Consider the following 15,766-nt stretch of genomic DNA (forward strand, 5'->3'; position numbering starts at 1 on the left):
CTTTTTTCAAAAGTAATTTTTGAGCATTTTTTCAAACAAATGTAAAGATTTAAGTCTACTTATAAAATTCTTAGACTGAGTAAAACACTAACTACACTTTTTTCATGGTGTAATTATTTAGGTCAGGCAGTAACCCGTGGTGATGACTGACAGCTCTCATAAAACCTCCTTTTTTCTCAACAATTTAAACCTGCACCCAGCAATAGATCTCCCGCACCCGTGTAAGCAGATTTCATGTCCACATCCAATACCAAACCAAAATGGCGATTAGATTATTAGTGCTTTTTCAGAATTTTGTTTAGGAACTACTGAATCCAACATACCTGAAACCATCCAGCCACATTCACATTACCCTTATGTGAAAAGACTTATAAGCCATGCACCCATCTGGCTGCCAGCAAAAGTTGCTACTTTTTCTTGGCACTTAAGAGAAAGAATTTAGGGAAAATTGTGATGCTCAGTACCATCTGTCAGTTCTGCAATTTTTTTATGACATTGATTCCCCCACGTTACATTTGGTATGGACATTTCAGTATTGTGCAACTGACCAACATTTTTGTCAAGCTAGATAACAAAGCTGGATAATTATCTACCTACCTACCTGCCTGCCTACCTACCTGCAACAAGAATCATTATTCTCACAGCACACAATAAATGCCTACAAGTATTATTTTACTAGAATTCAACCAGTGTATTTGTAATTGTCAATGACCTAGAGACCAGAGATGCTTAAAATATAAAATCCAATATTTTTTTGCTTTTATTTTATTTGTTACTAAAATAGTAAAAATGAGTAAAATTATAAGACAGATTAATAGAGTAGGTCTAATGCTCATAATAGAAACACCACAGCCTAAAGGCCTTCGGCTGGAGCAGCATGGCTGACAGTAGAGGTCATGTTGTTCGAGGTTGGAAGTAGGGCAAAAGCTGCCTTGTTTCTTTAGAAGCTGTAAATACCACTCATCAGATGGAACGATGAAGTGGCTGGTTATTACTGCACCAGGATGATGGCGGGGCTGCAGTTTATTTCCTCATCCTTGTGTGGCCAGAACGTATGATTGTGATGCGGGAGAGAAGATTAGGGTGCACTGAAGGGCAGTGGGGGGCGGAGCCGAACGACTGGCACTGGAGAGAGTAGCTGAGAGGTGGCGAGGGTGTCTCTCAGTGCCAGGGGTCAAAGGTGTGTCTACTCCGCCATGCGTCTGACACTTGAGATGTCTGCAGATACCCTCGGGGGGTAAGACAGCAGAATTCAAATGGGCTTTGCTCTCTGTGAACAGTGAAAGCAGTCATCTGATTTACGAGGCAAAACATGTCGTCTTCAATTAACCACAAGTTCACTTTAAAGTTCAGTCTAGTACAAGGTACCTAAGAATAAAACCAGACTGCCTTTTATAAAGTATGTCATAGCTTTGAGTGTGAAAGCTGTTGAGGAGGTAACATTGAAATTCATGATGCTTTCTTTCAAGAGACTCCAGTTCAAGTCGGTCATGAAATGTGTTGTAAGGTCAAGAAAAATCTAGAGCAGCTCTACATTCTCAGCAGAGGATGAAGACAATCATGCAGATATAAAGGGTGGATGAATGCATGCAATGGATAATGTAATAATAAAAAATATTGTGATTTCTTTATATAAAAAAGACAAACTTTTAAGAAAAACAATAATATCAGACAACTATAACTTGTGTCTGGGGAGTGTAATAAAATTAAAACATTTTGAGAGGATTTGCAGGATTTGTGATGGAGAAGATGTTCTCTAAACCAGTCCCCCTGGATCCTTTTTTTTTTTACTTTGTACCCAAACCAGCATGCACATAGTAAAAACCGAACGGACACTGATGGACCTCAGTCTGTTAAATGCAAAAATAAATATAGTAATGTTCTTGAAGAGGACAAACCGACCTAAAATTACTCTATGGGCAAAGCAAATGTTATCAAGCCTTCCAATTGAAAAAAATGGAACACCATTTATGAATAGAAAATATAGATTTGTCTATAGATGTCAAGGATAGCTGAGCATATGAAAAACTTGTCTTCATGTGTGTTGTTTGATACCACTGGGAGTCAATTTGTGTCACGGCCACTGTTCCGCCTCCTGGCCCCCAGGGGCCATGCGACAGGAGACAACAAAGTGGAAGAAGACATTTCAATGTTCAGAATAAAACCTGGGCAGCCATCTCTTTGATGATTTATTTCTCATTGACGCTAGCCATTTGTATATTGACCACATTTTGAACCACAACCATTTGTCTTTTTTGTGACTACGAGTTGGCTGCCCCTTCTGTACTTTACCGACTGAATGACATCTACCCATTCTTCCGGCCATGACAATCCTAGTGTTCCAGTCTTTGACAAGCCAGACGCCACCGCACCTGCCTCTTGGCCTCGGACTGTTCTCAAGCCAACCGTGTTCCTGTTCTCCCCTGGCCCGGTAACCAAAAGCCTTCCTCCCACGTCCTAAATCCCAACACTCCCCACTGAACCAGGCGCTCCCTCCCATCACTCTGTGGCATGTCCCATCTTCCCCTCCCATTTCCACGCACCTGCAGCCTCTCTCCTCCAGCCAAGCGCCTGCCAGCCGCTTATCCTTCGTCCCCGGCACTCACCCGGTCTCCTGTGTGCAGTCCTAATTCCACTATGTCTGCCCGTGCGTCCCCGAACTCAGGTGCTGACAGTTTGTTTTATTTAGGGTCGGCAACACTTTAACAGTCAAAGAGCCATTTGGACCCGGTTACCACAAAAGATAAAGCACCAGGAGCTGCAAATTCTTTTTGACGTGTAAAATAAAGATAACGCTGCATATATTGTTACGTTTATGCTATACCTTTACTTTCATGTATAAAAATACTAGAGTAGTGTGTTGCTTGTGAAGTTGTATTTTTGCAAAGAAAATAGTTGTGGGGGTGGGTGGGGTTATGCAAAGATTGCACGTGCAGATGGGTGCAGGGGGGGCTGAATGCTGCTGGAACAACTTTTTTAGCACGAATATGCATGTAGAAGCCAATGGAGCAAAAAAAATTTTTTTGACAAGTTTAAAAAAGAGAAGATCTGGTCGGCCTAAGCTATGGTAACTCCACACAATTTACTTAACATATGCAAATCATTAAAATAAATACTGCAACAACCTTACTCACCCCATGAGGCATCAGATTTTGAAATGCTACTCTAAGTAAACAAACTGATTAACAGCGCTAGTGGGGGGTGGCCAATCAGATTTCAAGGGTGGCCGGTGGACACGCCCCTGGCTTAGCCTACCTGGCATCATATAAGCATATACTGGCATATATGGCATTTGTGACACATGTTTTGAGTGACTAAAAATTAAACATATTGCATTTTAATATTACAAAGTCACCATAATTTTCAATAAAAAAAAAAACAATGAATAAAAATATAATACACTTAAATTATTCTTTACTTTCCAAAGCCACAGGGAGCCACAGTGTAAGGATGAAAGGGCAGGTTGCTGAATTCTGGTATATATATTGCTCAATCTTTATTTTCTATGGTCTGTATTGTATGTTAAGTGTTTCTGTGTAAAGTTGTAAAAGATAAAGATATTTTTGAAAATTGTTTTGCAATTTTCTCAGTTTGGTTCACCACATTTCATCATAGTTTTATTTTGTTTTTCTTCTTATGGTCAGACTCCAAAGTTTGACACTGGCACGTTGGAAAGGTCATAGAGTGAATAGTGAATTCTGACAAAAACAAGGCTTTTTGAAGAGAAAGATGTTTGTTGGAGATGGAAAGGAATCAGAATGGTGCCGCAGTGTGATGTAGTATCTTGTCATCAGCCCTGAACAACCTGTTGGCCGGTTTAGCAGACATGAGAAATTATTTTAGCTGCTGCTGTTCAGTTTTGATGCATTATGCATACATTTTGTGTATTCACCGTGGCTGCATTTATGTTATTCATGAGAATCTAAGTGTAGCGATAGAGTTGTCTTTTCTCCTTTGAATCAGCATTAAAATGCAAGAAGCAATATCAATATTTAATCAATTTCATACATCAAGGTTAAACTAGTTGTGCTGCCTGTCATTTATTCAAGGTAACTTTTCAAAAACTGCTCAACATGTTCTGCAAAGAAATGTATTATTTTTTTATTATCATTGCTTTCCATATTAAAAATACTCATCGCAGCATGGCCAGATAGCTGTCTAATGACTGAAGGATTATTAGGCGGGTGTTGGCCGTAATTACTACAGCTCCAGTGCTTAGTTTCTGCCTCCATCTCCAAAACACAAATCAGAAATTCTGTGTGTGCAGCCGAGGCGATCAAGCCAATATTTGCACCATGCAGATCAGCGCCATCATCTCTGGATTTCATTTAATTTGAAAAGCATGCATGATGTGGACTATCTCCACGTGGCATAATTGTGTTTGGTGCACAATTAAGTCCTTGAAAGTGCTCCTTCTGAGAGATATTAAAGGAGCACAGAGAACAAAATGACTCTTGCCAGCAAAAGGGTTGGAACGCAAGCTGATATGTCCCACTCTAGTTACTGTAAGCTCTTTCATGAAGAATTTAAAGCAGTGCTGAAAGTATTTTCAGGAAAATGACTTAAATAACTTATACTGAGTACATACTTCACTGCATTATATTTACTGTACTCCACAAACAGCACCAGCAAAGGAACAATAGTTAATAGTTCATTTCTTGTATTTAATTTCATTTAGAATTGAATAATATGATTTTATTCTGGATAGCATCATATTCTGGATAGCTCTCTTTTGCGGAATGACTACAGAATGTCTTTTTCCCCCCACTGACACAGAAAATCATATGCATCATGAGTGAAAAACATGATTAATCAACCCAGAATTATTGATTACAAACCCATCCACTGAGCATCTGTTATGTAGAGCAGATATCATTCATGCCATTTCTGGGTGTTCACTTTTGTTATTCAGATTGATAGGTTTGAATTATAAATGAACCCCGTAACACCTCCAGAATCAGCACTACAGACAGGTGCTCTTAGTTTCTCAGGGATTACATTTTCATTTAATCGCAGAAACAAAGACATGGACACACTGATGGGTTCTGGTAGATGTTCATTAGTTAACTGGTTAAGTGGTGAACCCTCTGCAGGCCTAGTGTTGATGCATTGCCTGAACCCATCATATTAAGCATCAGTAGCACACACACTGCATTTCACGTATATATCCATCAAGTGTTAAGGCAATACTTTTGAAGGAGTTCAGGTGTCTGGGTAGAGAGGATCTCATTATCGCCATCCTTCCAGCCAACATCATAGCTCTCAGTAGATTTTATATGATGTTTGAAGAAAAAGGGAAAGACATTACTTGAATCATTTTTGGACATACATTTCAAGCTAAACATGAGTGAACGCCTGGTGTGTTTGGATTTCAGTTGATCTCTGACATTGCAGAGAATCTCGTCTCTTATTTAAATAAATTCAGTCACGCTGAAATTAACATCAACTCCTTCACATTTAAAACATCCTGAATTCATCTGCCCAGTGGTCCTTTGAGTGGAACGTGAACCTACACTGAGAGTTAATGAGATGGTTCTAACGTCGATATATTACAGGCTGTGACATTTCCCTGCTGACTGGGAATAGGTTATCTTTAGGGTTCCAGTTTCTTCCTTTAAAAAAAAAAAACATATCACACATTCCACTACTGTGTGTGTGTGTGTGTGTGTGTGTGTGTGTGTGTGTGTATTTCTGTTCTGATTATTGGGATCACACTACACATACATATTTATAACATATAGGATGGCAGTTTTTTGTAATTTTGACAGTCCCGTCATTTCCCGGTTTACTGCACCGGGATTTCATGTTGTCTTGTATCCCCAGTTACCCTGATTGTTAAATTATTAGTATGAATGTATCTTAGCTGTATTCTGTCCCCATGCTGTCATTTGAAACTCCTGTTTCTTGTCTGGCTTTTCTTGTCTTGTGTCCGATCCCCCCTGCCATGTGTCCATGACAGCAGAATGTACAGTACCAAACGCCAATATCTAATTCACTCTGGATAAGAGCGTCTGCCAAATACTGTAAATGTGGAGTGAAGAGTACACAAATGGAATAAAATACAGTTCCTAGGGTCAACTTCACAACTTTCACCCACGGCAAGTTTTTGGCCATATGATTTTGAATGTTGCTATCATTCACTTGTTTTCCTTGTTGTCACAGGTCTTAAGTTTGTCACTGAGGGAGAGTACGTCGAAATCACGTCCATTACCAAAGAGCAGTCAGGAGAGTATGAATGCATTTCCTCTAATGACGTGTCAGCCCCTGACGTGAGGATGCTTCAAGTCACAGTAAATTGTAAGATGCCATCAGAATTGACTGTTCCTTTATGCTTGATATATACAGTTGTGTATTCTAATTTTTTGCTCTTCATACCTTCATCTTTTTTAGACCCCCCCTTCATTTCAAAGGCTAGGAGTACACGCACAGCGGTCGGTCAGAGGGGCGTCCTGCAGTGTGAAGCATCCGCGGTTCCTGTTGCAGCTTTTGAGTGGTATAAAGAGGATCGAAAGTAAGTGCAAGTGACCACTGCTGATCTGTGTATGTTTATAAAAATATATTCATACATACACACACACTCACACACATATTTCATTCCATGAATGAATTCAAGTGCATTGAGAGGTTTCTGGTTGCATCCTGATGTATTAATACAAACTGAGAATTCACTCTTTACTTTGACTTTACGTTGATGAAGCTGGATTGATGGAATTTTGACTTGAGATATAATGTAAATTTAACTCTGTGACCTTGAAAAAAATCAGGGACATTGATTGCTAATTTTAATTACTTTTAAGCAAAGGATTACCAACAGCCATCCCATTAATATTCTGCTGAAGCAAAATGGTGTTCTTGATGATTTATGAATAATGAGAAGAGAGAGAAGTGAGGACAAGTAAATGTCCATCAAACTCAAGTGCAAAATCTTCATAGCAGGAAAAGTTTCTATACACTGAGAAACTGAATGCACCCCAGAGTCCAGTTAGGAGCCTTAACCACAAATTATTCAATGATATGAAACACTAATTGGAGATGAACTGGAAATGCTGTATTGATCTGTATGTAATATGTAATGCCTGGTGGATGAAATACTAAATAGTGCAACGTCATAATTGAGCTTCGTTCCATAAAAAAAAAAACGGCAAAATCTACATTTAGTCTTCATGACTTCAGAGAGTATATTTATTTATTCATTTGTACATTCACTCATTCACTTAGTTATTTAAGGTGAATGTTATCCTTTAATAAATACATTAAATGAATGAATTGATAAATGTACAGATATACATGCATGTGTATTTAAGGTTTTTGGGGTTATGTTAAAAGTAAAAGTATATAGTTTGGTATTATGTTATATGGCATGTTACTCTGAAAAATATTGCACTCTTTTATCAGAATGTGAGGCACTGTTGTAACTGAAATTAGCTGGAATTGGACTATATACATAAACCATATAAATAAAAGAGCTGTCTAATATTTTTGAGTTGGATCTGTTATTGCATAAATGTCTAAAAAGAGAAAGAGTGAAAGTGGAGTAGCTTACAGAGATCTGTATGCATTTTGTCAAGTTAAAATTTAAGGCTAAACTTTTTATAACTTAAACCTCAGAGGATGATCTATTGTTGTTTGTGATTCAGATGGCATCACACAAGTTATTTTGTGTGCATTGGTAGTGTATAAAGCAATGGAGTATAAATCCATCTTTGATCCCCCTTCCTGCTGTGTTGGTGCTCACTCATGGCCTTTAGCTGTCAGTTCAGGTACACTTAAGACCCTCAAGGTACCATGGATGCCTACTACAAAGACAGAGGCCCCATCAAGTCTTCATCACATAAACTTACAAGTACAGTGTGAGTGTGTATGTGTGTGTATGAAAGGCCAACAGACTTAAGAGTGAGAAAAAGTGACTTTTAACACATGATAGTACTGTAACACAGGAACATCATCCATACAAGTGTTCAAAATGGCACTAAAACTCCGCATCCAGCTGGCCCGTGGCTTTGAGGTTTTCACCTGCAGAGAGGCTTTCATCAATGCTCCGCCTGCCAGGACCTATAACAACCGTGAACTTCACCCTCCAAAATACATTGCAGACCATTTACCAGTGGTCAGGGGAAAGCCTCTGACATGAGCTTTTAAGAAAAATTTCTTTGCACAGGTTTAAGTGAATGCGCCATCTGCCAAAAAGTTACCCTTTTCTAAAAACTTATTTCAGATTTATAAAAAAAGTGGTGTGAAAAATCAATAGAAATAGTAGTAGTGATATTAATTGAAACTGACACAGATTATATATGATACAGTATATTCATATGTAATCATCATTATTATATTTATGTAAATACAATTAATGAGGTTGAATGTAACAGATCTGGCTGTTCAAGTATGTTTTACTTGGCCCATTATTAAAATTTTAATCAGTTTATCACAATCTGGCATTTCTCGTAGTGCACACAAAGAAAATAAAACGTATTTATGTAACAAAACCATCTGGTGTCGATTTAGTTCTAATATAGCTGAAAATATTATAGCAGGAAATATTTTGGTACAAGCAGACATTTAGTGGACCTTGATGCTGCCTTTGGTAGGATTAATAAATGATCTTTTGGAAACACACATCTTTGGGCTCAAGGACTCCACTTATTGGTAGACAATGAGCATATATCTAATTCTTAAGCACACATTTGTGGCTGGATGGTGCAGCGATCACAAGTCAGCCGACCTTCGGATGATTCGGCTCTTCAGAATTCGCCCGTGTCCAGCCATTCGTGTGGCTCCTCGCTTGTTTGTGCGGAGTAAATTGAACCCACTGACTCCTCCATTTACTGGATTCAGTGAAAGCATCTGTGGTGCTGAAACGTGTGAACTGATAATGCATTCTGTAGCTCGCAGTCCATGTTTCACACATGAGCAAAGGATGAACCAAGTCTCCAGCCTTTGTGGAGCACTTGGCAGCGAAGACTATGCTTTGCTAACACGTTCAAGTACAATGTTAAATAAAGCTTTTTTATCCTTGCTTCTGTTCTTTAGAAGAGTTGTTTCTTATTTATTAACAATGGCCTACAGGCAATGTCAGATCCTACTCATGGCTTACATGGTACAACCCTCAAATAAACACAGAGCACTATTAGTTCAAACTACTTTGCATATAAATTAGGTTGGGTTTTTTTGGGGGTATTTTTTCATTTTGTTTACCACACAAATTAAAATGTTATTTTTTTTACACTACGACATTTCAAATTCCATAGAAATTCCCTTTTACAGCTTGTTGGCAAATAAATATATTAAACATGTATTTAAATATAGATCAGTTAATGAGTAAGTAGAGGAACTTTTTTCTGCCTTTGTCAGTAGGATCACATATGCGCTGCAGCCCTACATTTTCTGATTTTCCTGTCCATTAATTCTAACAGCCTTAAGAGAATTGGTTATTTTCACTGGCCAATAATAATACCTACATTAATGAATGATTATGAATGTTCTGCAGTTATGAAAGAGAATTCGAGATCATGCAATCAATCACTTGAGTTTGTCACACGTTGCAGTCCCCTTTATGTGCACAGTGTTGATGACCATGTTTTGAAGTTTGTACCGGGGACCTGAAGTCATTAAAACGATGAATAGTTGCCGATAGGTAATTAGTGCCACTTACATGCAGTGAGAAATGGGAAGGGAAGTGATGTTTACTTCATTTGTCAGCAAAACTGCTCAACTTTACATTTACACTGAGAGTGTCTTTCTTTTCTCAGACTATTCAATGGGCTCAACGGGGTTAAAATCGAGAACAAAGGCAATCACTCCATGCTGATCTTCTTCAATGTATCAGAAGAGGACTATGGGAACTACACCTGTGTGGCCATGAACAAAATGGGAAATACCAATGCAAGCATCATTTTATATGGTAAGCGTGTTGTCATGTTGTGATTGTCAATTTTATTTATTTATTTATTATGTTATTTATTTATTTATATAAAGACTGCTTTAAGCAATATAGGGTCCACAAAGTGAAAATAGACATGGTCATGGAATATTAGGCAAATGCCTTTTCTTTGGTCAAGCTATTAGAGTACCATGGGGCAGTCCTATTGATTCTTATGGCGTCTTGCCACAAACTTGTTCCAAATGAATTTGTGTCTGAGACAGCATATTGTTCACATTAAAGATGGGGGGGGGGTCAGAAGGGAATGGCTGTAGAAGAGCCCCACCCCACTCATTTCAGGATGAACATATAGTGTCCTGGAAATTAATGGTTGACTTTGCTCTAAATGCAAAATTTAAAAACAGTTGCATATAAAAGGAAAAAAATTATCTAATAAAAATATATAATGATAGAGAGAGGCAATGCACCAGTGTAGATACTGGTGTTGAATAGATATCTGTGAGTATTTTTGTGTATCTAGATGTGTATCTCATGTGTTGTCGAAACTGATGTCAGAATTGCTGAAGAGTCGCTGCAGTCCTTTTGAGATCCTCCAGTGTATTCAGTGTCCCTGTCTTGAACCCACAGGCCCAGGGACCATTAACGATGTCAGCAGGGCGTCCTTGTCCCAGCCAAGTTCCCTCTGCCTTCTTGTGACTCTGATCGTGCTCTATCTGCTCAAGTTTTGATGCAAAAACCTGGCCAGCATCTCCAGCTTTTTTCTCAGTACTACACTCAAAAAAAAAAAAAGACTTTAGTTCCATACAAAGAGGAAAAGTCGATGTGGATTTCTGTTTTCCTCTCTTTTGGTTCTGAGGGATGAGGTGTTGTGTTGGGAGGAGACGGGAAGGTAGTGGGTCTGAATGTGGAAGCGTTGAAATGTAAACAGCTTTTAGGTGATCACGGAGTCCCAGTTTCTGTCTATAAAACCCTTTTTTTATGTGAAAGGAGGTAAAAAAGTGGTGTTGTGAATAGTCGACTGGTTTTTGCCCAATATTGAGGTGTGTATTGAGGTCACTGGTGTGCTATGTTCTGTTTGAATCTCTGTAAAATAATGTAATAATGTATGGTTTTTAGGTGACTGAGAACAAAAGACAATAATAAGAATAATGCAATGTGATTGTTGAATTACTGTATTTTTACAGTCATATGCAAAACAAAATAATACCAGAATATTGAAATATGACAAGAAAAATATCAACACATACAGCAATGTACGGTTAGTCTAATAGACTAAGGATTAGGGTTCAATTCAACCTGGTTACTTTGCTGTCAGATTCCATCATGGGGCTCAGTTCAGGTTTTTTTTTTTTTTTGTGCATTTTGACTGAACGGAGCCCAGGGTGAGTTGATCTCCTGCAGCATTTGTGGTTCTACAGGAGTCAATCAAAGTGATGATGTTCAGACCATTTCCTTGTGCTCCTCTATGATAATCCAAAATTAAAATCCCTTGGTCGACAGTGGTGGGCATCCTTTTTGTGTGTATTCTGGTGTTCGGAGTGTGTTTGGGGGGGTCGGGATAAATGCAGGTGTTCATTGTACCAGCATGACCAACTTTTCTCTTATTTAGCGGAGATGTGAGCTCACCTTAAAGGCACAAACATAACTGGACAACAATGTCTGGTTCTTCTTTAGAAATTACATTTTATATTTATCGTCAGCGTTTGGATTCCCTCGCTGTTATTGACGCTGGAGAGGAAACCTGTGATCCTCTTATTGCCAAACAGCCAAACCTCGGTCAAAATGAATTATTTCACGACGTTCGATGCCTGTAATGTTCTCCGTATTGGTGGGCCAGGTGAATTGGACTTGTCAAAACCATGAACAACAGCCTGAGGCCCTCAGGATAAGGGATGAGCGGAGCTCAGAGAGAGAAGATCTTCGACAACAGCGGTCTGGTATTTAATCTGAGAGAGCATCTTATCTGCTACCTTTTTATTAATAATAAAAAAAAACATTCTTTAATCTGTTACTCTAAAATCAGCAGTTATTTTACCACAGGAGACAGCGCTCATAGATCTCATTTCAGGGAAAATGTCATTAATGTTCTTTTTTTGTTGTCCTGCATCTGTGTTTTTCATAGGATTTATTTATTTTGAGTTTTTTATTATTCAGGCATTTGAAGGACGGCTCCTGGCCTTTATGAGCGTCTTGTGTGTTCTGCGTGGTCTTTGCCTCTGTCGCGCTTACCTCCGTAAAGTGACAATTTTGAAAATGTGAGAACGGTCCATTATGAATGAGGGACAAGGCGACGCTTGTCATTCAAGCCGCTCTCCCCTTCACGCTCCTTCGGGTCCCGCGCCGCAGCTGTAAGACGTAACCTTCAGCGGAGGCATTTATTGTTGCGGCTGCCACACCTGATACACCTTATCAAAGCGCCGTGGCGGCTCGTTCCAAACCGTGATGTAGAATTTTGGGCCCGGCCCAAAAAGGAGCAGTTATCAGGAAATGGCAGCACATGAGAGCGCCTCCACCACTCCGCCCCCCCAGTGTCTCTCTCACACACACAAACACAAAATGTGAGACGAGGCCATTTGACCGGGCATAGAAGTAGAAATTAGGCCTTGCCTGTCCAGGGACCACAATCCCTCCAGTGAACACTGACAATAGTGGCAGAGATAAACAGTGAAGAATGATAAGCTGGGAGGAGGCGCCAAGGTCTACAGTATGAAAACAAGGAAGCTGAAGAGCCCTTTTATTACCAGTAAACAGCAACATAACGATCCCGCCACGGCCTGCGAGTCTTTCCTTTCATTTATCGAGCGGAGAATGAAATAAAGACCGTCTGAAAAACACCTTTAGGTGCTGCATGGCATAATTATATAACCAAATACGGCATCATCCAGATTTTCATAATCAGGCTGACAAAAAAAAAAAAGATTGCTTGAGATTTACTAATGAATTGACTGTGCAGACATTTTTGGTAGGTCTTAGTAGGGCAGAATAAAAATGACCCAGTTTCATGCTCGCTGTGAACATGGGCTGTAGAGCGTAGCGCTAACATGTTTCTTTCATGGTATGGGGTGTGTGTGTGTGTGATGTTGGGGGGAGTGCTTCATGCATTTTTGTTAAGCTAAGTCATTTATTCAATGCAAAGAGTACAGTTTACTTTGGAATCTATTACCTGCTCTTTGGCACATTGCAAAAAAGGGAATGCCAATAAATCATAATGCAAGTATTTTGATTATTAGCAATTCAGTCCTTTTATTGTTTGATTAAAAAAAAAATTCTAGATGATCAGGATTTTTTGCAAGGGAGGATTTTACATTCACAGTCTTGACAAACACAGAAAAATAATTATTATTTTTATAAACCTCTCTGTAACCATGTGATTATCCAGAGGCTCTGACCCACCACCACGCATCTTCATTATCTCCATCGCCCATACATTCCGAATGTCAATGATTCCAGGGTAAACTGGACATTCGGCCACTTTGTCTTCTATCTGCGTCACTGTGATTGACTTGCTTTGTCAACTCGAGCAGTTCATTGGTGGGAGGGGGTTACTGCAGTTGGCCAGATTGCCGGCATCAGTTGCTATTTAGAAAGGCGCGGATGCGGCCAAGTGTTGGGATCTGAGCTAAGAGTCACAGCTGCTGGCTGCTTTGGTTATGTGCCCCTGGAAATATAATTAGCATAGTTCTCACTTCCGTGCCATCCTGATCAGAAGTGAAAAGCAGGTTAGATTGTTATGGTGCAATTTCTTAACGCTGTGAAGACTCAAAGGATGCAACAGATCATTTCCAGCACCTTCAAGGAAAAACAGGCCAGCAATGGCCTCAAAATAGGCTTCTGTCATAGAAGGGAATCAACGAGCTAATGCAAACTGATGAAATCATAAGGAGGAAAAGATTAAACAGCATATTTGATGTGAACTCTAGACGTACAATCAATGGCAATACAGATGAAAAAAGATTACCTATTGAGGAAAGAGGTTCCGTGGTTCCTGTCGTTTTGACTGCAAAAGCAATAAGGTGGCTTTTGGTGAAAAATTCACAGTTTCAATTTGGAGGTGAAATGCAAGTCATTTTGGATTGAAAGTTGTAATGAAGTGTACTGTTTAGACCCTGGGATTTGGGTCAGGATGTTGACTGTGAGCCTAAAGTAGAAAAAAAAACAGCAAAAACCAGGGCATACAGACAGACAGTCATATTCAAAAGCAGATTCAATTGCCTTTAGTGTGTCATCATAGCACAGTAATTACAGTGGGTACGCAATAACATTTCCTCCATTACATTTGACTGTTACAACATTACCAGAACAAAGCAGTAAAGGAATAACTGAGCAGGAAATAGAAATGAATAGAACCTCTCTCCCAAATTAACATTCTACTCAATAAATAAATCAAAACTCTATGTCATGAGTATTGATTTCTTCATTTTAATATAATATATTTATGTACTAAATAATTAAATATGTATCTTCAAAATCCATATGACCAATCTTTAAATTGCTGTTAATTATAGTGTTCATGTTTGAAGTGTATGCATATTTTAATTCAATGTCTAATTGAAAACAAAAACAAAAATGTGAATAGCCTAACTTTCTCTTATATGGAGTTGTCTGATTTTTTATTAGGACTTTTTATTTCTCTTTGAGGCAAGCTCCTCACATAAATGTCCATATATACACCACAGCAAAATGGTCATATATACATGTGCAGAGTGTATAATTGTAATTGGTTAAGCTTTTCTTAAGGACCCAATTCACAGGCAGGGCTCATAGATTAAAAATAGTCGATCTCTGCTTCTGACACTAACGTCCAATACAGCAAGTGTACTGCACCAAAGGTGTTTCCATTTCAGAAAATAGAAGCACTTCCCATGTTGCCGTGGCAGCCAGGCACTCGGCCAGTGCTCCACACTAATGAGTCCCGGCTACTGTCTGAAGAACTGTGATAATTACCAAATCTAGATGATTGGAAGACAATAATTGGGAAGGCTTCTAGATCATTTCGATCTAGAATTATTGGTGTGACTCAAGATATTGTATTACATTAAACCCAGAGAATTGCTATGAATCTGGTATGGAACTTAAGGCCACAGTCCATTATTTGCTAAAACTGAGCCTCCAGTTAAAAAAAAGCCTGATCCTAAGGTTCTAGCTTTTTATTACATTAAGTATTATGACGGGGAGTATTATACAGAATTCTGTGTCACGTATGTAGCCAAAAAACATTTTGGTCCAATTACATCCGATTTTATAACATGTAATGAATATTTTATTGCAATTAAAAAAAAAACACCATTTTACTTTTTTTACAACAAAGTTATGCTCTTAGAATAAAGTGCAACACTCTAAGTCTACAAGATAAAAGTCCTGAAATGCTTTTATCACGCCTCAGCCCATACTGCTCATCTCAGCCACACCTTTTTTGCAGTACTGCTTGTTTTAGCAGCATCTTCTAAAGAGTGACAAAGCTCAGGAGGACTGCAGGTTTTAGCATTCAAGGTGTTGCCATTGATTGTTAAAAGGGTGTGACCGTTTAAAATAATGGGTCCCAATATGACGGCTGAGTGAACCCATCAGCCAAAAATAGAAGAAAATAGAAGAGACAGGCCTGCTGCGCAGTGGCACAGATGGTGGCAGAGTCACCACTTACTTAATAGACAGTAAAAAGAACATTTTTATGATTATATTAGATTAATATAGTATTTGTGTGTTCCACAATAAAAACTAGACTAGTAGACTAATTGCCCTAAAGGTCTGGTCTGTACCAGCAGAAGTTATGTCGGGTCATTCCTCATCCACAGTAACATAAGAACATGTCAACAAGACCTACACTACAGTCAGACAACCTCGCATGAATCTTTATTCATTTTCATTATGACTACTGTTCTTTATGATTTT

At 38.8% G+C, this 15,766-nt stretch overlaps 1 protein-coding gene across 1 annotated transcript; it reads left to right on the forward strand.

Annotated features, from left to right (window-relative positions):
- The first annotated feature begins 3,473 nt into the window (after window positions 1–3,473).
- LOC114792923 (opioid-binding protein/cell adhesion molecule homolog) lies at window positions 3,474–11,376 on the forward strand. The gene is made up of 4 exons (XM_028984459.1): window positions 3,474–6,297; window positions 6,391–6,511; window positions 9,747–9,898; window positions 10,505–11,376. The coding sequence occupies exons 1-4, from the start codon at window positions 6,276–6,278 to the stop codon at window positions 10,603–10,605; spliced, it is 396 nt and encodes a 131-aa protein (XP_028840292.1). The 5' UTR covers window positions 3,474–6,275; the 3' UTR covers window positions 10,606–11,376.
- Window positions 11,377–15,766: the final 4,390 nt, after the last annotated feature.

Source organism: Denticeps clupeoides, chromosome 6, assembly GCF_900700375.1.
Source record: "Denticeps clupeoides chromosome 6, fDenClu1.1, whole genome shotgun sequence".
Taxonomy (NCBI): domain Eukaryota; kingdom Metazoa; phylum Chordata; class Actinopteri; order Clupeiformes; family Denticipitidae; genus Denticeps; species Denticeps clupeoides.